Source organism: Culex quinquefasciatus, chromosome 2 (genome assembly GCF_015732765.1).
Source record: "Culex quinquefasciatus strain JHB chromosome 2, VPISU_Cqui_1.0_pri_paternal, whole genome shotgun sequence".
NCBI classification, from domain to species: domain Eukaryota; kingdom Metazoa; phylum Arthropoda; class Insecta; order Diptera; family Culicidae; genus Culex; species Culex quinquefasciatus.
In genome coordinates, this window is record NC_051862.1 from 131196444 (window position 1) to 131221422 (window position 24979).

A 24979-nucleotide genomic window follows, 5' to 3' on the forward strand; every position below is an offset into this window, starting at 1 on the left:
TATCTCGGTTGGGTTTCAAAATAATCTCTCAGGGTCTTCGGGAGCCTAAAAGACAAGCGTAATTAGCGTATTCTAATCACTGGCACAACATGTGTCGTCTAGTTTCCTTGGAAACGAACTTGATTTTCAATAAATGTGAATTGCAGAATTTTTAACTTTCATTTTTTAAATGGTTAAAATTGATGCTTTTGAGCTTTTAAGAAGTTCTTCTCGAGAGCTTAAGAGAACATTTACATGAACATATAGCTAAAATCGGGTTTTCCAATGAACCAATGTTTTCTACACATTATTCAAGCCAAAATCAAGAGATTTTTACCTAGCAACAAGCATAACATTGCTTTAAACGAAAATGCCATCTATAACAAGCTGAGTGCCGTTAAAAAGCAGCTTCTTATTATCTCTTATTTCTTAGACTAGGGGAAATATACCCATTTTAATCACTCTAAGCCTTTCGACCAATTCTAATCACTTTTGCCATTTTCCGCTATTAAATCAACATTTTCAGATGTTTCAACAATGGAGAGTTGTTTGCTCACTTTTATTTGTGCTAATTAATACTTTGGAACAGTCGAAAACACTTTATAAAAGCTGTAATTCATGATCAAAGTGCTGATAGGCCGATAATAGAAATAGGCTGAAAAAGGGTATGGTCCCCCTACTTGCAACGCGTCTTTACTTTCTAGCTGTTTCATTTTTCAAATAGAACTGAAACAGTCCACCCGCAACGCGGAGTTGCAGTTTTATTTTTCGAGCAGTGTTTTGAAACCGAAATTAAACTGCTCGACGAGTTTGTTTCAAACGTGAGACGATTTGGAACTGGAATAGAACTCAGTTTCAAAACAAAATCAGTGTTGCAAGCATCGTGTTCTAGTTTCATTTCCGCCAGTTCTAAAACTGCTCGCAATTTGAAACAATTATAAAACTTCACGTTGCAAGTAGTCTTACGGAGCGAACTGTCAAAAACTGCTCGACTGCGGGTGCTCCATTGAGAAGAATCCACTCAAATTTGGCAATGAGACGCAGAACTCGAATGTTATGTAAAAAGAATGATTTTTTTTTTCGATTATCCGAAGTCTTATACAAACCATGGATAATCGGATTCGGATAATCGAGTCTGGATAGTTTGACAAAAAGACTTCAAAAATCGATTTATTTGTTAACAACAAACTTGTACGGGTGAATATCATTTAAAGTTCGCCAACTCCTGTTACGTCCAACCAATCTTATATTTTAAATTTGGGCCAGATTGCGCACCGGAACAAGCTTGTCGTATATCCGGAAACAAAGTATTTTTTGTTACATTCTATTTCTAATCTAAACCATAAACTGCAATAAACAATAAAACAGAAAATTGTAATTGAAGTCAAATTCCTAAACCCTAATTCAATCGACCTCAGTGTAATTCATCATTGCTCTCGACGAGAAAACGCGACGTCACGATTCTAGATGCCTAAATCATAAAGATGAATGACGTCAAACACAGCTGGACAGACGACACTTCTTCCTCCTTTTGGATTGAACTCCCACACAAAGCGAAATCCGGTCAGAACCAAACTTAGAACACTCCGGTTATGCTAATCTCGCACTAATTGTACGCTCGATGCAGTTTAGTTCTCGTTGTTTGCTTCTGAATTAGGGCTTTGCTTTGCGTGTCGTGATTAAAATAAACATTCACTTATCACGATAATTCAGCAAATCTTTTAAGATTCGCCAGATTTCAGTTATCAGTCTCTTGAGGACCAAACAATTCATCTTCCTTGAAGCAACTCTTCAAGACAAGATCCACCGTTACTCGACTGATAACAACTCAGGCAAGAGCAATTCGAGAGATTAGTAGATAAAACAGTGAGATAATCGAATTAAACGTTGTGTGTCGGCTCACGACGTTCTCATCAGTACCATCGTGCAGTTGAAGATCAGCCGCGATCCGACGAGGATCTACCGTACAGACCATGGAGACACGTGCTGTGTCGTGGAAACGGACCATTGACAAACTGGGCGAAAGGAACGTGCAGTTTCTCAATTTACCTCAACGATCGTTGAAGTTCCTGAAGGATCTCGTGAACACGTTGGTAGGTTGGATCAAGATTATCTTGTAAAGAGAGGATTAAGACAGTTTAATTTGTGTGATCACAGGTCGAGGTACAATGGCGCTACACGTTGGCTGCGTTCGTGCTCAGCTTCGCTGTCAGCTGGTTCTTTTTTGCGATTCTCTGGTATTTGGTGGCGTACGCCCATGGTGATCTGAACTTTGATCCCGAAACGGGCAAGCGGATGGGCGATGGCGAACAACCGTGTGTTGCAGGTGCTACCACCTTTATGGAGTTCCTACTGTTCAGCATCGAGTCCCAAGTTAGTACCGGATACGGAACGTGGACTCCGACGGAGGAATGTGCCGAAGCGTTGGGGCTATTGACGATACAGTTGATCGTCGGCCTGGTGATCGATGCCGCCATGGTTGGGATTGTCTACGCCAAGATGGTGCGACCTCCCAAGAAGATCTCCAACATGAAGTTCAGCAAACATGCGGTCATATGCCGCCGCGACGGTCGGCTGTGCTTCGTCTTCCGGATTTGTGACAGTAAGCATCAACACGCGATCGAGACCAAGATCAACGTCGTAATGCTGCAGTCCCATCGATCGCTCGAAGGAGAAATCATCGAAAAGTACGAACGACACATGAGCCTGGAGAACAACGGCCGTGTCCTACTGTTCTGGCCGGTGACCGTTTGCCACGTGATCGACGCCCAAAGTCCGCTGTACGACCTCACGCCGAAAGATCTGCTCGAGAGCAAATTTGAAATTGTGGTCACGCTCAGTGGTGGAACCAACATTACCGGGCAGGTGAACGAAGCCAGAACATCGTACATGCCGGGTGAAATTTTGTGGGGTCATCGGTTCAAGAATATTGTGCACTACGACAAAGAGCACGGACGGTACGTTGCAACGAACAGGGATATGAACGCGACCGAACTGGTCAACGCTCCGAGCTGCAGTGCCCGGAAGCTGGATGAGGTTGCGGTGAATGTGAAGCACTTTTTGAGCGATGATCAGCACAAAGAGTTCGAGAAAATGGAATCGTTGGCAGAATACCACGGTCAAGAGGTAGGGATAGAATCCATTCAGGCGTAAATCATTGGCACAACATTTCAAGTTTGCAATGTTTCTTGTGTGTTTGTGTGTGTGACCGAGTAAGCGAGCGAGACAGAGGGTAAGTAAGTGAATAGGTAAGTGAGTTAGTGATGAAGTAGTGAGTAAGTGAGACAATGAGCAGCTGAGTGAATGAGTGAATAATAGCCTATCTACAATCACTTAACTTAAAATATTGCTGTTTGTTAGAATTGAGCGCGCTTGCAGTGGGGACGCATAGTCTGGGGTTTTCATGTTTATTCTCATAGCTTTGTGTCGCTATTTGTGTGCATGGAATTCAAGCAAAACATTGTAATAGGGCCGAAGCCGAAGTGTAAACAAAGAGCCTATCCTGCTCGTTCCTAATATAATGTAATGGATAGACTCTTTGTTTACACTTCGGCTCCGACCCTATTACAATGTTTTGCTTGAATTGAATAATGGCATCATTAGTGCGCTGGCAGTGGGGACGCGCAGTCAGGTATGTTCATGTTTTATTTGAATTATTTTGTGTGATTCAATAATGTTCCTACAGTGCAAGCGCATGGTTGTGTTTATCCACATAGACATGTTTTCTTGATTATGCATGATTTAAAGGTGAGTGGATGGGAATGCTGTATAAGTAACAAAGCCCCGTGGTATTTTTTGTATTCTTTTTTGTATTTATTTTTCGTGTTCCCGTCATGCATGTATGTGGTGGTCATTGTGCTCATTAAAATTTTGTTTTATTCGTTCTTTTCTCTATTATTGAGTTCTTTTAGTATTTTTTCGAGTTCCCTTCTTGCGTGCATTTGAGTCGATAGCGAGCAGCGAAGCCACGCGGCTAGCCTGCTGAATTAATTAAGTTTTTTGGCGTCTTTTTTCGAGTCATTAGTACCAATCTCGAGCATTAATGACGCGGTTGCTTTCCATGTTTAATCGTAATTTCGGGCGTCTATTTTGTTTTAGTTGCCCGGCATCGTTAGTTGATCGCGAGCAGCGTTTATTAGGGTGGTCCAAATCTGAGCTAACTCAGGGCTAATCCCTGAAATCAAAGATTGACTCATCACCAGGTTAAATTCCAAATTTGAGCTCATTTTGACCACGGGAACCCCTCCCTCTCAGTCGGTATCTGATCGAGGTACAAGCAAGACGTGTTTGTTTTCGCTAGAGCACCGAAGCTTCTAATCGTTCAACGGATCAAGGGATCCACCGCCGACTTCTCGAAGGTTGACCTTACGAGTGCGTACGTGACACGCGTGACAGTTCGTGAACGTGAATAGTGCGTGTAAGCCAATTATCGCCGGTCAAGTTCACCATCAGCAGCCGAACCACAAAGGCAACCCTCCAAACCGCGAAGCGTGTTTTGGAGTTTTCGAAAACGTTTACACAAGGCATTGTCTAACCGCGAGAGCTAGACAAAGGAGCACCACCGAATACAATAGCAAACGGACGGTTTGTTTCATCCTCATCAACTCGGCGTGGCAAAATCTAGAGTTAAGTAGAAAATCATCTCCCCCCTCCCCCCATGTCTGGGGGCGAAGGCGGCATGGAAAGCGATGGCGAAGATGACGAGGCTTCCAATGTGCGCACAAAGATCTACCCTAATGGCTCAACAGGGCCGTTTATTGTCTTCTTTCGGCCCAAATTGAAACCCCTAAACCTGATCAGCATCACCCGAGATCTAACGAGAAAGTTTTCTGGCGTATCCGAAATAAAACGTGTCCATGCTAACAAGATCCGCGTAGTTGTGAATAACATCTCTCACGCCAATGAAATTGTCACCTGCGAGCTTTTCACGCTCGAATATCGAGTTTACATCCCTTCACGCATCGTTGAGTGTGATGGTGTTGTCACAGAAGAGGGCTTAACCCTAGATGAGCTGTATGAGTGCCGTGGTTACTTCAGAAACCCTGCCGTGAACCCCGTGAAGATCATTGAGGTTAAACAACTGTTCTCCTCCTCCACACAGGATGGCAAAACGGTTTACTCCCTTCGAACTCTTTCCGAGTGACCTTTGAAGGATCCGCTCTGCCAAAATACATTGAGATAGACAAGGCTCGTCTACCTGTTCGACTTTTTGTCCCCAAGGTAATGAACTGCCAAAAATGCAAACAACTCGGCCATACCACAGCTTACTGTTGCAACAAGGCTAGATGCATCAAATGCGGTGAAGAGCACGATGATAGTAGCTGTACGCAAGCTGCTACCAAGTGCCTCTACTGCGACGAGGACGCCCTTCACAAACTCTCGGATTGTCCGACGTATAAGCAGCGTCAGGAGAAACTTAAGCTTTCTCTGAAGCAACGATCGAATCGTACTTTTGCGGAAATGCTCAAACAAGCCACCGAACCACTCAATTCTGGAAACATCTACAATATACTGCCTTCCGACGAGACGGTCGCCGACTCGATCAATGCGGGCGCGTCAACGTCCGGGACGGGTAACTCGAGGAAAAGGAACAATGGATCACCAAGCATCCGCCGAAAAGAAATAAAGCTATCCCCACAACAAGACAGGATCCCTAATTTTCAGCCAACTCCCCCCTGGAATCAACCCCCCCGGTTTCCCCCCCATTGCCAAGGCCCCCACCTCTGACCCCCAAACCAAATCCTAACAAACCTAAGCAAGGATTAATCGGTTTCACAGTGTTGATTAACCAAATTCTCGATGCGCTCCAGATTTCCACCGGTGTTCGAACCGTGGTAATCACTCTGATCCCTTTCGTTCGGACATTTTTGATCAAATTATCTGAACAATGGCCCCTTATTTCAACAATCATATCCTTCGATGGATAATTCAACGTCGAAGATGAATGAAGAAATTTCTGTTCTCCAGTGGAACTGCAGGAGCATTGTTCCAAAATTAGATTCTCTTAAAATATTAGCTCACGAAACTAAATGTGAAGTATTTGCTCTCTGTGAGACATGGCTTCCACCCAACGATGATGGTCTGAATTTTCCCAATTTTAATATCATTACCAAAAATAGAGACGACTCCTACGGAGGGGTTTTGTTAGGCATAAGACACGGTTTAACATTCCAAAGATTGAATCTTCCTTCTCAGCCTGGAATTGAAGTAGTTGCGATTCAGGTTCAAATTAAGAATAAATGTTTTTCAATAGCTTCTGTATATATCCCGCCCAAAACAAGTGTTAATCGTCAACAGTTAAAAAACATCGTTGAAATGATGCCTGAGCCAAGACTTATTCTCGGCGACTTCAATTCTCATGGGACAGGATGGGGTGAATTGTACGACGACAATCGAGCAAATCTTATATATGACTTATGCGATGAATTTAATCTAACTGTTAAGAACAGTGGTGAAATAACTCGAATTGCTAGACCTCCTGCAAGGGAAAGTAGATTGGATTTGTCAATTTGCTCAAGAACACTCTCAATAGATTGCACCTGGAACGTAATTCAAGATCCCCATGGTAGCGATCACCTTCCTATTTTGATTTCAATTGCGACAGGAAATCAACCTGTAGAACCAGTCAGCTATACATACGATCTTACGAAAAATATAGATTGGAAAAGATATGCTCTCATTATCACCGAGGCGATTGAATCAATAGATCCTCTTACCCCCCAAGAAGAATACACCTTCCTTGCAAATCTCATCCACAGTAGCGCGATCCAAGCTCAAACAAAACCAATACCATCAGCTTCTTCCCGAATGCGACCTCCATCTTTATGGTGGGACAAGGAGTGCTCGGAAGTGTACTCTGAGAAATCAAATTCTTTCAAAATTTACAGACGAACGGGTCAAATTGAGTCTTACGAACAGTACCTCCTTTTGGAGATTAAGTTCCAAAATTTAGTAAAATGTAAAAAACGAAACTATTGGCGAACGTTTGTTGATGGGCTTTCACGCGAAACCTCCATGCGTACTCTTTGGACTACAGCAAGAAGAATGAGAAACCGAGCTCCTAAAAACGCTAGTGAAGAGTATTCTGATCGGTGGTTGCATAATTTTGCCAGAAAAGTGTGCCCCGACTCCACGATTCCCAAACAGAAAAGGTATTCGAATGATCTTGTATTCCCGGAACTATCATCCGCGTTCTCGATGATAGAATTCTCGGTCGCTCTCCTTTCATGCAATAACACTGCCTCTGGAATGGATGGAATTAAATTTAATCTCCTGAAAAATTTGCCTTCCGTTGCAAAATGTCGACTATTTAACTTATTCAATATTTTCCTTGAACAAAACATCGTCCCAGAAGTCTGGAGACAAGTCAGAGTTATAGCTATTCAAAAACCGGGTAAGCCGGCCACCGATCACCATTCATATAGGCCCATTTGTATGCTATCGTGCGTGCGAAAGTTATTGGAAAAATGATACTTTTCAGATTGGATAAATGGATGGAATCAAACGGATTATTATCAGATACTCAGTTTGGATTTCGTAGGGGCAAGGGAACGCAGGATTGTTTAGCGCTGCTTTCAACCGAAATTCAACTAGCTTTCGCTAAAAAGAACAAATGGCTTCAATTTTCTTAGATGTAAAGGGAGCATTTGATTCAGTGTGCATCGAGGTGCTAGCAGATAAACTCCACAAAAGTGGACTCCCACCTTTATTGAACAATTTTTGTATAACTTACTCTCGGAAAAACACATGAATTTCATTCATGGTAACGTGACAATCACAAGATCTAGCTTTATGGGCCTTCCTCAAGGATCATGTTTAAGCCCTCTCTTGTACAATTTCTATGTAAATGCAATTGACTCTTGCCTCGATAACGGGTGCACAATAAGACAATTGGCAGATGATTGCGTTGTATCAGTTACTGGTCAGTCGGCCAACCATCTTTCTGAACCTCTGCAGAACACTTTAAACAATTTATCTCGCTGGGCTATGGAATTAGGAATCGAGTTCTCAACTGAGAAAACGGAAATGGTCGTCTTCTCCAGAAAGCACAACCCCCCCTCACTGAAGCTGTACCTACTGGGAAAACTTATAATACAGTCCCTGGTTTTCAAATATCTCGGTATTTGGTTTGACTCGAAAGGTACTTGGGCTTGTCAAATAAGATACCTGAAACAGAAATGCCAACAGAGAATAAACTTCCTCCGAACAATCACGGGTACGTGGTGGGGCGCACATCCCACGGACCTCATTAGGCTATACCAAACGACGATACGTTCAGTATTGGAATATGGATGTTTTTGCTTTCAATCCGCCGCGAAAATCCACATGATCAAACTTGAAAGAATACAGTATCGTTGTCTGCGCATTGCCTTAGGATGCATGCACTCAACTCATACGCTGAGCCTAGAGGTACTTGCAGGCGTTCTTCCGCTGAAAACCAGATTGTATCAGCTCGCTCACAGAACGTTGATTCGTTGTGAGATTAGGAATCCATTAGTGATCCAGAACTTCGATCTTCTTCTCGACAAAAATCCTCAGACTAGGTTTATGACTATCTATCACAACCACATAACCAAGGAAATCTCACCTTCAAACTTTACTCCCAACCGCAGCACAATAAGCAGCACGCATAACCCATCAGTTTTATTTGATTTATCTATGCAACAAGAAATCAAGATGATACCAGCAAGTCAACTTTCGCAATTAGTACCGCATATTTTTTGTCTAAATATAACCATATTAAGGCGGAAAACATGTTCTACACAGACGGATCGCTAATCGAAGGGTCCACAGGCTTCGGGGTATTTAATACGAAAGTAAGTGCCTTCCACAAACTTCAAAATCCTGCTACAGTATACGTAGCAGAACAAGCTACAATTCATTATGCACTAGGGATCATTAACCTGCAGCCACAAGATCACTACTACATATTTTCTGACAGCCTTAGTACAATTGAGGCTCTCCGGTCGTTGAAATCACCCAATTCCTCGTCGTTCTTTTTTCATAAAATTAAAGAAATCATGAGTTTACTGGTAGAGAAAAAATACAAAATTACTCTTGTTTGGATCCCTTCTCATTGTTCTGTATTAGGAAATGAGAAAGCGGACTCGTTGGCAAAGCAAGGTGCCTTGGAAGGATCCACTTACGATCGTATTATCACTTATGACGAATATTTTACAATCCCTCGTCAAGAATCTCTTGTAAGCTGGCAAACCAAATGGGACAAAAGCGAAATGGGTCGATGGCTTTACTCTATCAGGCCAAAAGTTTCTACAACTTCGTGGTTCAAACACATGAATGTTGAAAGGGATTTCATACGCGTAATATCAAGATTAATGTCAAACCACTACCTACTCAACGCTCACTTATATCGGATTAACTTAAAAGATGACAATCTCTGCGGTTGTGGAGAGGGTTATCACGATATCGAACATATTGTTTGGAACTGTCCAGAGAACCTTCACGCTAGATCTCAACTCTTAGACTCCCTTAGGGCCCAAGGAAGACAATCAGACTTCCCTGTTCGTGACATTTTGGCAAGTCAAGATGTGCCATATCTTCTCTGCTTGTACCGCTTTCTAAAGTCAATTAAAGTGCACCTGTAACAGCATCAATCTCGCAAGCATCGCCACCCTGCAACCTAGCAATAGTAACATCTGATAAAAACTAGAACCTTAGCCCGCACAGAAGCAAAAGTCCGTCCTTAAACATAATGTATTATTAACCTCGAAACAGCCGCGAGTATTCGGCTTTCCCCCTTTACTAACCCTAGCTTTAAGTAATTATGTAAAAATGATATCCGGCTCCGTAAAACTTTGGTAGATGAGCCTAAATAAATAAAGACAGTTATAAAAAAAAAAAAAACCCCTCCCTCTAAGCCCTTGAAGTTTGTATGGGAAAAATCGTCAAAATGTATGATGAAAAGCAGCTGTTTCAGTTTTTTACCTGTGGAGGGCGCAATAGTTATCCGATTCTTACAATTTCTCGGAACTAAGATCTTCTTTAAATTTGGGCAAACTTTACCGAAGACACCGTAATTTTAGTTTTTTTTCTCGTTAAAGAGGATCAGATTTATTACTATGAGTTCAAATTCCTACACCACGTACAACGTTCTATGTAAGGGACCATCCATGGGTAAAGTTATTGTAGACATGCCATAAGTGAGAAAATGAGCAACTGAGTGAGTAGTAAGTGATAAATAATTGAGTGAGTGAGGTTGTGGTTGAACGATTGAGTATGTGAGTGAGTAATTAAGTAAGTAACTGCGTGAGTTGCTCAGTTACTGAGTATGTGCGTGGGAAGGTAAGTAAGTGGCTGGGTAATTTAGTGAGTGATTGAGTGAGTAAGAAAGTGAGTGAGCGAGGAAGTGAGTAGGTGATTGATAAAGTTAGTGAGACAGTAAGCAACTGAGTCAATACAGTCATTGAGTCGGTGAAGATTTTATATTGAGTTGTATTCGATGAGGTTTCGAAATTATCGAAACCAATAGAATGTTTCTGGCTTTTTTTACTCGAGTGAACCTTAAACTTTTCAAGTTATTCGAACATTTTTTTCCTTTGCAGGACGACAGTGATTCCGATGATGGCATTTTAATGAAAAACATGTCGGGTGATGCGTTCCCGTTTATTGACAGCTCAGCGAACAAAAGCCAATCTTGAAGTTCATGAAATTTCTCAAATTTTCAACTGAATCAAACATTTTGGCTTACAAAAATCAATCTTCTCCGTGTATTATCTCATAAAACAAATGCAGTAATAAAAATATGAATCTCGCCCGCCACTCGGTGGCTTTCGCGACAATAAATAAAACCCAAAATTTCACATCCCTCTCTACTTACTTTTTCTTCCTCCTACTCCTCCCCCGGCCATCGTCGTCGATCCCTTCTCCAGCTCGGCCAGCCGCCGCTTCAGCGCCTCGTTCTCCTTCTGCAGGGCCATAAAGCGCTGCGTAAACTCATCGTTTGTCAGCAGTAGACCGAACCCGGACTGGGTCACCTCGTCGATGCGCTCGAGCTTCTTTTGCGTCTCCTGCCACAGGTTGAACGAACCCATCCAGACGTTGCTGCGCGTGGCCTGGGCCGTGTATTTGCGGTCGATTTTGTTCTGGAAGAAGTGCTCCTTCATCTCTTCGCGCAGTTCGCTGCGAAGGTTCGCGATTTCCAGCTTGAGCTCGGCGAATCCGGCCTGAACCGAGGCGGACATGGGAGCGTCGGAAGTGGGTACGGTGGTTGCTGGTTGGGGGGCTTTTGGGGTGTCCCAGTTGAAGGTGGGGTTCGCATCCGGTTGTGGGGTGGAGCTTTTGTCCATTGTAGTGCCGTGTTGGTTTTCCTTGTTCTCTAGATCGGTTGAGCGCCGAAGGGAATTCCTTTTGGAGGATCCATTGGTGGCTTGTTTGAGAGATTCAATGTTGGGGTCGGATGGGATTTCAACCAGGGCGCGACTGCTGTCAACGTCGGACTCTTCTCGGATGTTTTCGAGGTTGACCGTCGAACGATGGGTTCGATCCACGGAGGGTTGCTTTTTAATCGTGGTTCTTTTGAGCAGCCGATTGACATTGATGTTGCTTTCTTCCAGACTCGTTTGAGCTGCCTCCAGTTGATCGAGGTCCAAGTTGCCATCGGACAAGTCATCCAAGTAACCCATCAAATTATTACCACCTCCCATGTTGATGCTGCTTCGAGAATCCGAGCTCAACCGTGAAGAAGTGCTCAGCCGAGACATGTAATCCATCGAGTCACGCCGTTGCAAGAACTGATCAATCTCTCCCATGAAGCTGTCGTGTTCGGTTTTGACCTGAACCGGAACCGGCGAAGCGACAGTCTTAATCGGGACAACCTCAGCAGCCGTGAGCGATGCCCGTGAGGGCTCGAAGCTCACCCGACGACTGTTCCCTTCCCGGGCTTCGGCCGGTTTCGGCACAAACACAATGCTGTTCACGATACTATCGTGCACCTTGCAGGTATTAATGGGTTCCGCCAGATTCCGCATATCGTACCCGTAAATGAAGCCCTTCAAATTTCCTGCGCAAAAATAGCCCCCACATTCGGAGATCGCCAGCGATTCGAACGGATAGTTGGAGCGGATTTGCGACGCCGTAATTTTCTTACGCGTGTCGAAAATGTTTATCACGTTGTCGTAACCCGCGGAGTAGATTACATCCGGAGTAGTGGCGGTCATGGCTATGTCCCGGCAGGGAGCGCCGTGAGCGTCCTGCTGGTTGAACGCGATCTTCTTGGTTTGCGTGTCGTATAGCATGACGGAACCGTTGTACGAGGCTACCGACAGCAGGAACCGTTTGGTGGGGTGAAAACGCACCTTGGTGGTTCTGAAAAGGGAAATTGACAAAAGGATGGTCAGTTGGGTTGAATATGCACTAGTTTACTTTGTTGACTCAACGTGGAGTCAATCCGCGGGTATAAACGATTTTAGTTTCTGATGTTTCCCGAGCATAGTAACGGTATGGTAAGAAACATGAACTTCTTAACTTGTAAGATACCTAGATACGTTATCCATTAGTGGACCCCTTTCCTATAGTGGATCCTCTGAAGGGTTTTTGATGAAAAATTCAATAAAATCACAATTTCAAGCATGTTGTTGTCTACAAATCTTTTATTTGGCATGTTCAGCATCATTTAAAACAATGTTGACTGGCATTGAATTGTCTTTTTCACCAAAATAAGTGTTTTGAGTTCGACATCTGAAATCAGTGATGGCCACTAGCATTTTCACAACAAAACTGCATTTATAATTTATCATTGAATTAACCATCCAATCATTTTTTGACTGATTATATAACTTCAGCAAGTTGAAATAATGTAACATTAAGGAACTTTACTAAAATAAAGCGAAGAACTGCTCATTTTCGAGCAAAAATTAGGGGGGTCCAATATAGGACAACGAAAATCCAAACTTTTCCAAAAGTGGACCCCTGTTAATTTAACCTTCAAAACTGAAGAAAACTGTGTATTTAAGCAAAAGTTTCTCTTAAACATACAATACATGCTTATTGTTATCAACCTAAACGCATATTTTTTCAATTATGAGTATAAATATAGTTGTTTTCATGTTAAAAGTATTAAAAATGCTGAAGCCGTATGAATTTATAATTAATCAAAACTATAGTTAATTGTACTTAACTGAAGCATCATAATTGCAGTTTGAAATGATATTTTATAATAATAAATAAAAAACAAAACATTTTTTCTAAATGAACATGCGAGGTTTTATGAGCAACTTTATAAACAAATCCATTGTTCAGTTTCGGTCAACCATTTATGTAATTAATATGGAAAAATTTGCATCAAAATTACTTTTTTTTAAATATTTTTATTTTTTTGAAACGTTTTTTCTCTGATCTGTTTCGGAAAAAAATGTGTTTAAATGTCTGTTAGGTTTTTTTGCTGTTTAAAGCCAAATTTGTTAACAAAACATATTTGTTTATGATGAAAAGTGAGCAAAATCCATCTTTTATTCATTATATCTATCATTAGACCTACACCATGCATCAAAGCATCAAATATCGGTTAAATTTTGTATAAAAATAACAGTTTGCCTATAGTGGACCCGGGTCCATAATCGGATTATGGACCCGGGTCCACTATAGGAAAAGGGGCCATAAAAGGCAAAAAGTTTTTTTTTTCAAATGGCTATGTTTCTGCTCAAAAACAAAAAACTGATCAAACAAATAGTCTAAATTGTTCAAAAGACTTCAGATTTCATTGTTTTGTACAAAGGGGTTATGAAAACGTGCTTAAAATATTGAAAATTTGTTAAAAATGTGCTTCGGCTCTACTAGGGGGTCCACTAATGGTTAAAATACCCTACTCTTTCAGCTACAGAATATAAATTTAGCAATTCAGAGATTCACCGATAGTAACATGGCATAAGTTTGCAAACAACCTTTGCAAAAAAAACTTAAAACATAAAAATAAAACATAAAAACTAAAAATAATACAGCAATTCTTCACGAAAGCCGAACGATTTGAAGATAATTTGTCCAATCGGATCCAAAATTGAACGGAGGTTTTTGGGCCTAAGTATTTAGACCAACGCCGTGTCGTCGATTTTTGCAAAATATATATATATATAATTTTGCGCCGTTTCAACTGATTTGAACGCTTTAGGTTGCATTCCATAGCTGAGTAATTCTCGCCAAATTCCGTAAATGGATTTTATTCTTATTCTTTAATTTGTTTTTTAGGGCCCCGATGATGGCCTGATATTCGCTATTGAACAACATTGACAATATTTATGTTGTTCGGTCCGATCGTCCAGTCCCCTACGTTGTGCATTACTGCGGGGACGTCCGGAACAAGAAACGAAACGAATATTACGACGGCGGACGAAGACACCACTGGGAGGACGGTACAATAAAATAACACACGACGACTTTCTTGGTCCCGATGAGACGACCAGTCTCAACGGGTGTCAAAACACAACAGAACGTATATTTTCACAAATATTACAAACAACATCCAAAACAATAACAGGTCAAGCAGACGTCAGTTGCCACCACTGACCAGGGATGTCACATTTGAAGATTTTCGAGCACAGGCTCAATGCTCAAACGTATTGTTTTGCCATGTTATTCGATGATTTGTAATTAAATGAATTACTCACGAAAAAGATAACAATGTTTTGCTTCTTTTGCCAGAAACAGATTTGTAAAATATTATTTTGCCATCAAGTTAAACTCATTTGCGTTTTTGTGATGTGCCCGAAAATCTTCAAAATCTGGCATGCCTGCCACTGACGTCTTTTTCGTACTCACCTCCCCGTGCGACGGGGGGTATTAAAAAATCGCCGATAATACGGTCCGCGACCCAACATATCTGGAGTTTTTTTTGAAAAGGTCCAATAAACCAAATTTTCAGTTTTTGCTTTTTGGGTGTTTTTGAACACCCCTGACTCAAGGCGGTTTCGAAAACACCCAAAAAGCAAAAACTGGAAATTTGGTTTATTCGTTTTCGTTTTCGTTTTACGGAGCAAGGTGGGGGACGCGGCCTCAAGTCAGTCCAAGTCCGGTTTCTTGTGGAAAAAAGGGTAGTGGCCGAACTAGTATTGCATACCAAATGAACACCACCGGCAGATATAGGGGATCGGGAGGGGGAAGGTGAAAGAAAATTAGTGTAGGTGTGAGTAGTAAGAATTTGGATGACTTGAGCAGTTACGTTAATCTAACTTTAAAACTGAATATAGGAAATCTGAAATTATGATTCAATCAAAAACTCAATTGAGATTTATACAAAGGGAACCTATGATGTATTTCAAATCTAAAGGTAATCAAATAAATTAACTGGAAAATGAAAGATGAAAACTAACTTGTCAGGGGCATTTTTTCTGGACCCCGTCCTGTCGCGTCCGTCAGTAGTCTTGTCGTACACTGCAACTAACTTTAATTTAACTAATCATTTATGTCCAATTATTCATTTCAGAAAAACTAACTAACTTGAAACAACAACCTCAACTAAACTGTCTGAAAGTAACTTGAATCTCAAATCCCCGAAATTTTAATTACAAAGCCAAACATTTCTTTGCCTATTTTTAAAACCTGTCTTGCTGCTTCCAAAAACAATAAACATTAATGAAACGTTCATATTTTACAAGTTGAACACTCGTTGTTAAGACGAATATTTCGTGCCTTCCATTTCATTAGGGCACACAAGCTCTGCAAACAAGAGTGTATCCCTATCATATATCTTATGTAATTTGAGTGAAAGAGACACAATCCTGTTCACACCTGTGTGTCCTTTTGAAATGTTAGGCTCTATTTGATCGTCAAAACTCCAGTAGATCCTCGATTCGCAACAATGATCGATACAACCATAATCCGAAAATCGTTAGTTCAACAGATTAACGAATTTTGTCCGATATCATTTCATTATTGATTGATCGAGACTCTATGGATTTTTTGACAATTCAAAATGGTTAGTATACCACTTCAATTGAAATCAGAAATTCTGATAGCATTACTAAACTGGCTTACACATAACTGAAGTCTGGAATTATTAAACAACCTAGAAAAAGTTACAAAAAAACTAACTATTCCTCCCCATTATCAAACAGTTTTAAACCTGTTTCTAACAGATTTTACGAACAAGAATATTGAGACTCGAATAAAAAATTTCAATATCTTGTAATTTTACATATTATAAAAGCTGTGATTTCTATCAACACAAGTATATAAATATAAAATAAATGTGTGATATATATCAACATCGGAAACCATCTTGGCAAATAGCCCTGAAACGACGGCAACGTGTGGTTCCATCTCCAGGGAAAAACTGGAAATTTGGTTTATTGGACCTTTAAAAAAAAAAACTCCAGATTTGTTGTCTTAATCAACATTAGATAATTTGTGGTCAAATTAAAAAAAAAACTTTTTTGTAAAAAATCTTCCATTAAGGTGAAGCCGTTGATCATTTTCGAAGAAAATTGATCATCACTATAAAATATTCTGTATTAAATTCAATTTAACGAATTTCAGCACCAAAAGGAATCAGCATGTGCCGGTTGTTGCCTTCTTGAAACCACTGAAAGAATTTTTGATCTAAATCAATTGTGCTTCAAAATTTATATAATTTTGTGGCACAGTCATTGACATTGGCAATCATTGATTAATGACGATTTCCATAACTTCACAAGGAATGGGATAATCGTTACCAAAAGGAATCAGCATGTGTAAGGCACTATTCTAAACAACTTGTTGAAGGAATTTTGTCAAAATATTGAATGCGACGCAAAATGTATATCTTTGAACGAAAAATTATGACAATGATGGAAGTCTTCACGTTAATTGTGTTCTAATTTTAACGTCCGTTTCTAAACTTATGCTTAAAATATGGAAATTAGCATGCAATCAAAATTAGCTTCCCATTGATTCCCTTGGGGACCACCAATCAGTGAGATACTCCTCTATATTAGATCCTGAAAGGTGGTAAAAAGTGAAAAAATGCCTAACGGCAAGAAAAAGAGACGGTCGTCCTCACTAGCAAGATCGTTAGATTTGAAGAAGTTAAAGAATGTCGACAGTCAAAGACAGACAGTTTGAGCAAAGACGCTCACATATCGTCTAAAAACCAGTTCACTACCCTTCCTGTGGACGTGAGCGAGAAGGATAAATTTGAACGACGGGAAAAGTTGCCACCCATTTTTGTGAAAACATCGTAATCTGATTCGGTGCGAAAGTTGCTGGCCGGGTTTATCAAATCTGGTGCTTTACGAGCTTTCATTTCCTTTTTTGCTGATTGACTCAAAATTCTGCTACCGAGCAGAAAGGATTACAACTACGTACGTAAAGATTGAAAACTATAGCCATGACGATCCAGGTAAACGCCCCATGAAACAGGTCCTCCGTGGTCTGTACGACATGGATGTGAGTGTGCTGAAAGAAGAGCAACAAGGACATCAAGTATCGTGATCAACTGTACCTGGTTCATCTCGAGAAAGGATCAACAACGCCGTCTGAGCTGAAAGCAGTTCGGGCAATTTTCAACATCATCGTGACTTGGGAACGTTATCGTCCAGTGCACCGTGACGTGACACAGTGTTCGAACTGTTTGCAGTTTGGACATGGTGGAAGGAACTGTTTCATCAAGAGTCGTTGTGCAACCTGCAGAGGTGAGCACAAAACTCAAGCTTGCGAAACAATCAACGAGAACATCGAAGCGAAATGCTTCAACTGCGGTGGCGAGGATTCGACCAAGAATCGGAGCTGCCCAAAACGTGCTGAGTTTGTGAAAATTCGGCAGCAAGCGACGACGAGGCACCAACCAAATCGTCGCAAAACACCACCAGCATTCACGGACGTTGATTTTCCTGCTTTGGCGTCACCAGGAGCGGGATCTGTTCGAGTGGTTCCAAATCTGCAGCCATTGCCGTTGAATCAGCGGCAAAAAGTTGCAGAGAGCACAACACCTCCTGGCTTCAGTCAGCAACCGAGGGAAAACCAACCAGCGTCAACGGATGAAGGCAGTAGTGACCTGTTTTCACCACAAAAACTTCTGAAAAATTTTCATCGACATGACAACAACACTGCGTGGTTGCAAAACTCGTGCGGAACAAGTAAGAACACTTGGAGGATTCATCTTAAAATACAGTTCTTAGTTTACTCGTTCTAATGATTTTGAATATTTCAATGATTTTTTTTAGTTTTAAAATAGGATAAGTTGTCAAAGTGTTTTTTTTTTCTCTTTTTTTGCCCATATGTATTCTATTCATTCCCTGTTTGAAAAATGTCGCACGTCGTACGAGTTGTCGCACGATTTTGATTTTACCGTTTCGATATCGATTGGTCGAAAGGACGACAAACGTACGACAAACACTCGACATGCCCGACGTTGTTTTTCCATCGATTTACCTTCAATTCGACGTCGATTATCGTCGACGCAAACAGTTTGACAGTTCTCTTCAGTTGAACTTGTTCGGACTTGATTGCAACCGAGTCGAACAAATTGTTGTTGGTTTTAGGCTTTGGGAGGATTTTGGCCAGTTTAAAGGTAAGTTGTGTTCTAGATTGAATTACTTTCAAAAGGAAAGTTCCGGCCGGAGTGGGCGACAACCGAATCCAATTGTCTTGTATTCCAGCTTGCGGTCTTCGTGGCGGTATAGGAGGACGGGAAATATGGATTACTCGGCGAGCCATTCCGGAAGACGGGACGGTAAGGAACCAGTTTGCGATCAAGGAAGCCGTTAGTGTTTGGTGTTTTACTTTCCGCGGGAGGTTGCCTCCATATCTAATGGAACTGGTGAGTCATGTTTTAGAAACGATGGAGGAGGTGTGCTGGGAGTGCGATTGGACGATCGAAATTAAAAATTAGATGAACATCACAAATTCTTAACTTTTTAATCCAATAATGCTTAAAAAAAACTTCAACGCTGATTTGATTTGATAATTGTAAAATTCAATTATAAAGTTTTTCATTCTTAATTTAAAATTCTAGCATTCCAGAACTTAAGAATGCAAGAAATTGAAAATTCTAAATTCATTTAATTTCTTGATATTGTGCAAATTGTTAATATTCTTAAATTATACAATTCATTTATTTAAAATTCTCAAAGTCTTCAAATATTAAAAAAAATAAACTCTAAAATATGAAAATTTTAAAATTGACAATAATTTAAATATTAAAATTCCCTAATTCTTAAATACAAAATTTTTCAATTCATAGATACTAAAAATCTAACATTATCTAACATTTTGGTCTAATGAAAAATAGGAGTTAAAAATATCACGAATTGAAGTAAATGATTTTGGTATTGAGGTACTCTCCAATTTTAATATTCAGAAAATTAGAATTTTAGAATTTTAGAATTTTAGAATTTGATGATGAGATGATGATGCTGAAATTTGTAAACGTTTGATCATTAAATATTTTTAGAATTCTCAAATTTGGTACAATTTTTAAATAATAATAATATTGTCGGATTTTTTAATTATTTGCAGTAATTTGAGTTTTATACGTATTTAAATTTAAATTTTTAAAATGTCTTCAATTAGAATTCTTTTTAAAAAACCAATGCGCCATGGGTTTTCTGTGTACATAGGACATTTTGTAAAAGTAAGCGAGAATAAATAAATTTAGTTTTTCTTTTATAGTTACAAAATATTTGAATACTACATATTTGAAATTGTATTGTTTTGAAATTTTATTATTATTATTATTATTGAATTCTGAATTTAATTTAGAAAATTCTTGCCAATTGTTGATTGATGTTATATTTTTTCAGGCAACAAACATATTCTGATCTGATCCTGCCGGAAACCATGCGTCCCCGTGTGGTCCCGCGTGGCTTCCGTAGAACCCAAGGAAGCAGCCTCTCGTACTCCGGTAAACATCAATCCGTCGGAGGTTCAAGATCGTCGCCAAGGTGTCGCATCCGGGTTTTGATCAGCGCGTCGAGGAGCAAAAGTCCAACACGGCCAAGATGCTGCCACGGCCACCTCCAACATCCAAGCCGGAAGCTGCGGTCAAGGCAAATCCCGAAGGAAGCAAAGTTGGAGAAGAATCGGCGATCCGCAAGTGAAATTAAGTGAACAAGTAAATATTTTTTTGAAATTTTGACAGTTGAAATAAAAAAAACAATAAAAACAAAACAACAGTTTTTTCAACTGCAACATAACCTAAAAATCCGAAATGACAGCACACGACAATAGCACGACATTCTAAATAACAAAACCGTGCGACGTCGGTCGAATGTCGTACGACAATGTCGTACAATTTCGATCATCGATCGCACGACAAATACGACATTTTGGTGCAAAAACGTACACAGAAAAAAATATGTAAATTTACACAGCACGTAATTACCGTTTCTTATGTAAACTCACTCAATGTAATGTTGAAATATGATGTAAAGAGTAAAAAGTCATGGAAATTACTCCAATGTAAATCTAAATCTAATGTAAATCATGAATCTAATGGAAACGTTGAGCATGGAAACACAAATCTGATGGATTTCTACCCGTGTTTGGCTTCCTGTAAATGCCTATTTAATGTAAATCATATATCCAATGTATTTCTGCCAAACGTTGACTTCAAAACTACCCGAACTAAAAATAGTTATATTTGGTTCTCTTTCTATCGCTCTCATACTTTGCTGGCCCACTGCCTGAGCCTCGACCTGAACAAGTTGATGCTTTAGCCGCTCGTTTATAAAATGCGAAGATGGCTCAGTCGGCAGCGGGTAGCAGCAGTAACACCGAACATTCTACCCGTCGTCCGTTCGATTCCAGTCCAGCGTCATTCCACTTGGCCGTCGACGAGAAAGCGTCCCCTACCTGTGAAACAACTTTTTAAAATCATAATTTCCTTTTGCTGCCCGCTTCACTCATTTTAAAATAGAACATAGGCCACACCCTTTTCCTACTGCAATCCAAGTCGAGCTTCTCATTCCCATTGGCCAATCAGAATTAATTGATTTGAACTAATGTAAATTTCAAAACTAATGTAAATTCCAAAACTAATGTAAATTTTCAAAACTAATGTAAATTTCCAATAAATCTAATGTAAATTTCCAATGAACCTAATGTAAATATACATCATTTATCATGATACCTTTTGGTACATGATAAATAATGTAAATTTACAGAAATATTTTTTTCTGTGTATGACATTCGCGCGAAAGTCGCACGACATTGTCGAGCGACGTCGTACAATTGCACGGACGACAAACGACAGACGTCTGACGGACTTTTCAGTCAGGGTTGGCGGATGTTGATGTGCACGTCTAAACCAAGCGGGTAGTTTTTTTTCGATTCCTTTGAAGTACACGCTTCCATGCGCGATGGCGATCAACGGCGGTTGGTTTTTTTTTACTAAACTTTGAAAAATATTTGCAACGGCCAATGGCCAACCCAAAAACTACGGGGAATTTGATATAAGCACTAATTTGAGAAAAAGTGATACAATTAGTCGATTTGGAATGAATACTTTCATGATTGCAACCAAATCGGAGCTCAACGATACGTAAAATCGAGAAAGCATTCCTACAAGTAAATTTAATCTAAAACCAAGAAATAATTCAATCATTTTATTTTCAATGGAGTTGCATACTGTCGCACTACGTGACTACAGAAATTTGTTCGAGATGTTTCCGAATGGTGGCAAATCACCAAGAAAAAATCACCTGTTCAAACACTTGCTAAAAGATGCTCGCAGGCATGACGCGACGATTTGATTTTTTTAAAGAGAGGATTATTTAGCTTCACTAACCAAGGAAAAAAAATAAAAATAAAATAAGCGATGAAAAATTGTTTAATTATTGGCGTACTTTTAAACCGATACTCAATAAAATGAAAAGCATTTTAGAAATACTTTTGATATATAAGACCATGCATAAGTGTTGGTTACACAAACTTTTTTCAAATTTAATTCAATAATGACGCGACAAAATTTGCAAACCATCTGTCGACCTCGAACCGCTCAGATTTATAAAATCTCAGTACGACCCGTGCATCGACAGCAGTTTGTGCGAAGAGATCCTCTGAGGTAAAACCATTCCACCCAGAATGAAGCTCCTGTTTGTGCTTGCCGCGTTGGCGCTGGTGGCCGTTGCGTTCGCCGCACAGCCAGCCCAAAAACAGATTGGCGACATCAACCGTGTGCAGGCAGCCGTGGACAATGCCCTGAAGGGCAAACAGGGACCCGTATCGAAGGATAACAAAGCGTGGCTTACGGATCTGCAGTCGTTTTTCAAGCAGAATAAAGACAAGCTGATCAAGAATGTTGGTTGAAGTAATCATGTTTGAAAATAAAAGATTTGATAAAATCTCAAGTTGAAAAAATAAGACTCACTGTTTATCGAAGCTCATCGTGGCCACCCGGCTGCTTGTTTTCATACCGTACAAGCTAACTGTTCCACTCTCGTAAACGGCCGCCAGGAAGTCATCGGTTGCGCTAAAGTCCAGAAACGTAACCCCGTTGGCGATCTTGTCCGCCTCAAACCGCTTCGTGTAGGTTGACTTTTTGTAGTTCATCAACCGGATCGCGCCGGACGTAAGCCCCATCGCAAACTCCTCCCGGTCCGTCTTCGGGCAGGCCGCGCAGTACAGGTTGTCCATCGAGATCTTCTTGACGCAGGCCAAGGTCGCTGGAAGAGTTCAATCGTTTAAAAGGTTCTAATTAATTTCAGAAAATCTCGCTCCATACGTTTTCCGTCCACGTCCTTGATGCGCATCATCTCAACGCCCCAGTTCTTGTTGGCCCGCAGGAACAGTTTGGTCGAGAAAAAGTGGCAATCGCTTCCATTGCTGTTTACGTGCGGACTTGAACCGAGCTGCTCCAACCCCGGAAATGTATGCAGCTGGGTGTCCCGGGCGCACGAGATTATTTCGTACACCATGTTGGCTGGGTTGGTGAACGATTGCTCAACGTTTAACAAAAACAATACTTAAATAACACGAACGTAAAACAAAGATAATTTTCCAAAGAAATTTCTCAAGAAACCGGTCAAGTTTCGAAACGATCGCGGTTCGCGGCAGTTTGGTTTGATTTTGACGTTTCCCGCTCACTCTCTCTCTTCCTGCGATCCGCGCGAGAGGATATTTTGTTGTTTACAAACGTAAACCCATGCGGCAGATCTCAGCGATAACGCGAGCAACTAGCAGCGTTGCCAGATTATTTGTGGTCTGCCCCAGTCACGAAATATTCTAGCAGAGCTGGTTCTGTCAGAATCCTGCTAGAACGGTGGAACATTTCTGCTAGAATGCTGTAAGAATATCCAGCTCTGTAAGAACTCTGTTAGAATCCTGCTAGAACGTCGTGACTGGGGCTTTTTCCAAAGAAAAAGTCTGTATGTGGATTGGTATATAAAAGAAACATTAAAAGTTTGAACTTTACCCAGTCAACTCAATCTGAATTAGGTCCTAAAATTAAGCTAAAATTTGTAATATTAATGCTCACATCGACGAAGTTAGTTTTTTTGAGTATTGTGGCTATCAGGATTAATTATCATTCTGCTGCGATCGTATCCCGCCGTTGCGGATATCGCAGAGGTCCCTTAGTAGGCTCAATTGGGTACTAATGCCCTATGCAGACTTACCTTTTGACACCACCAGATCTTGGTGTTCAGTGAAGCCTGGCCCTATGTCAATTTTTATGTACAACGGTAAAAGACACGATCAAAACCCATTTCTGATCACCTTTTTTAATTTTAATGCAAAAAAAAATTATAATGACGAGACAAATTTTTTTGATAGATCAACTATGGTCCCCTTGGAACGAGCTGTCAAGTAGGAACTTTTGTGTCAGGTAGAACCGCGAGGTCAATTTATTAAAATTGATTTAAAAATCCATTTTAAACTCTTTGTGGTCGTACAAAGAATCATTGTACTCAGAAAAATAAGCTTTATCGCTGTAAACAATAACAGTATTATCAGCAATCTACACACAAAGAAAAAATCTAGAGTACTTTTTCAAAAGGTCCTATGCGCCAAAAGTAAACAAACTGAGTTAGTTATTGCATTATATTCGGTGTACTAAAAACTATACTATCCGCTAACCCGATTTCTTGAAACTCTTATATTTTTAAATATATTATTTATCTACAAAACAACCTACAACTATTCTCAATAAATTTTAAACAAAATGGTTATAGGTCATTTTACCAACTGGTTGTTCTATGTGCATTCTAGTCGAACGTGTACATAGAACGGTAGCAAATCGACCTATGAGCAATTATAAATATATTTTAATCATCATGCACATACGCTCACATCAAAATGACCTACTACTTTACTTTACTTTACTTTTACTGCTCAGACAACCCCCGGGTCATGAGCTGTCTCCAGATGCGCTGCCACTGAACTCGGTCTTGGGCTGCTACTCTCCAATTCCGACTCGGGACTCCCACACTTCGAAGATCTTCCTCCACTTGGTCTAACCACCTTGCACGTTGCGCCCCCCTCCGCCGCGTTCCAGACGGCTCCGAATTAAACACCAACTTCACCGGATTGATAGTCTGGTTCGGTTGGCGCGCATCCAGCGCGTCCGGCATTCTCGCGACGTGTCCGGCCCACCTGATTCGGCCAGCTTTGGCGACTTTCCGAATGTTTGGCTTGCCGTAGAGTTGCGCCAGCTCGTGGTTCATCCTTCTCCTCCATACCGTGTTCTCACGCACGCCGCCAAAGATCGTCCTAAGCACTCGCCGTTCGAAAACTTCAAGCGCTTGCAGGTCCTCCTCGAGCATCGTCCACGTCTCGTGCCCGTAGAGAACGACCGGTCTTATCAGCGTTTCGTACATGGTGCACTTTGTACGCCGGGAAAGATGACCAGACCGTAGGGTCTTGTGGAGTCCATAGTAGGCACGACTACCGGTGATGATGCGCCTCCGAATTTCTCTGCTGCAGTTGTTGTCCGACGTAACCAACGATCCGAGGTACACAAACTCCTCCACGACCTCGAACTCGTCGCCGTCGATCGTCACGTTCGGTCCTATGCGAGCCCTAAGGGACTCGGTTCCTCCTGCCAGCAGATATTTCGTCTTCGCCACATTCACCTTCA

The 24979-nt window shown here is 40.8% G+C and overlaps 2 protein-coding genes across 2 annotated transcripts; one reads left to right on the forward strand and one right to left on the reverse strand.

Moving 5' to 3' along the window:
• Positions 1–1710: 1710 nt before the first annotated feature.
• LOC6031954 (ATP-sensitive inward rectifier potassium channel 8) lies at positions 1711–10799 on the forward strand. The gene is made up of 3 exons (XM_038252811.1): positions 1711–2072; positions 2137–3105; positions 10542–10799. Exons 1-3 carry the CDS (start codon positions 1953–1955, stop codon positions 10635–10637), a joined length of 1185 nt encoding a protein of 394 aa, XP_038108739.1. The 5' UTR covers positions 1711–1952; the 3' UTR covers positions 10638–10799.
• Positions 10684–22973, reverse strand: LOC6031952. Its single transcript, XM_038252810.1, has 3 exons — positions 22628–22973; positions 22274–22568; positions 10684–12303 (listed from the first exon to the last, which is right to left on the reverse strand). Exons 1-3 carry the CDS (start codon positions 22818–22820, stop codon positions 10809–10811), a joined length of 1983 nt encoding a protein of 660 aa, XP_038108738.1. The 5' UTR covers positions 22821–22973; the 3' UTR covers positions 10684–10808.
• Between the last annotated feature and the right edge of the window lie 2006 nt (positions 22974–24979).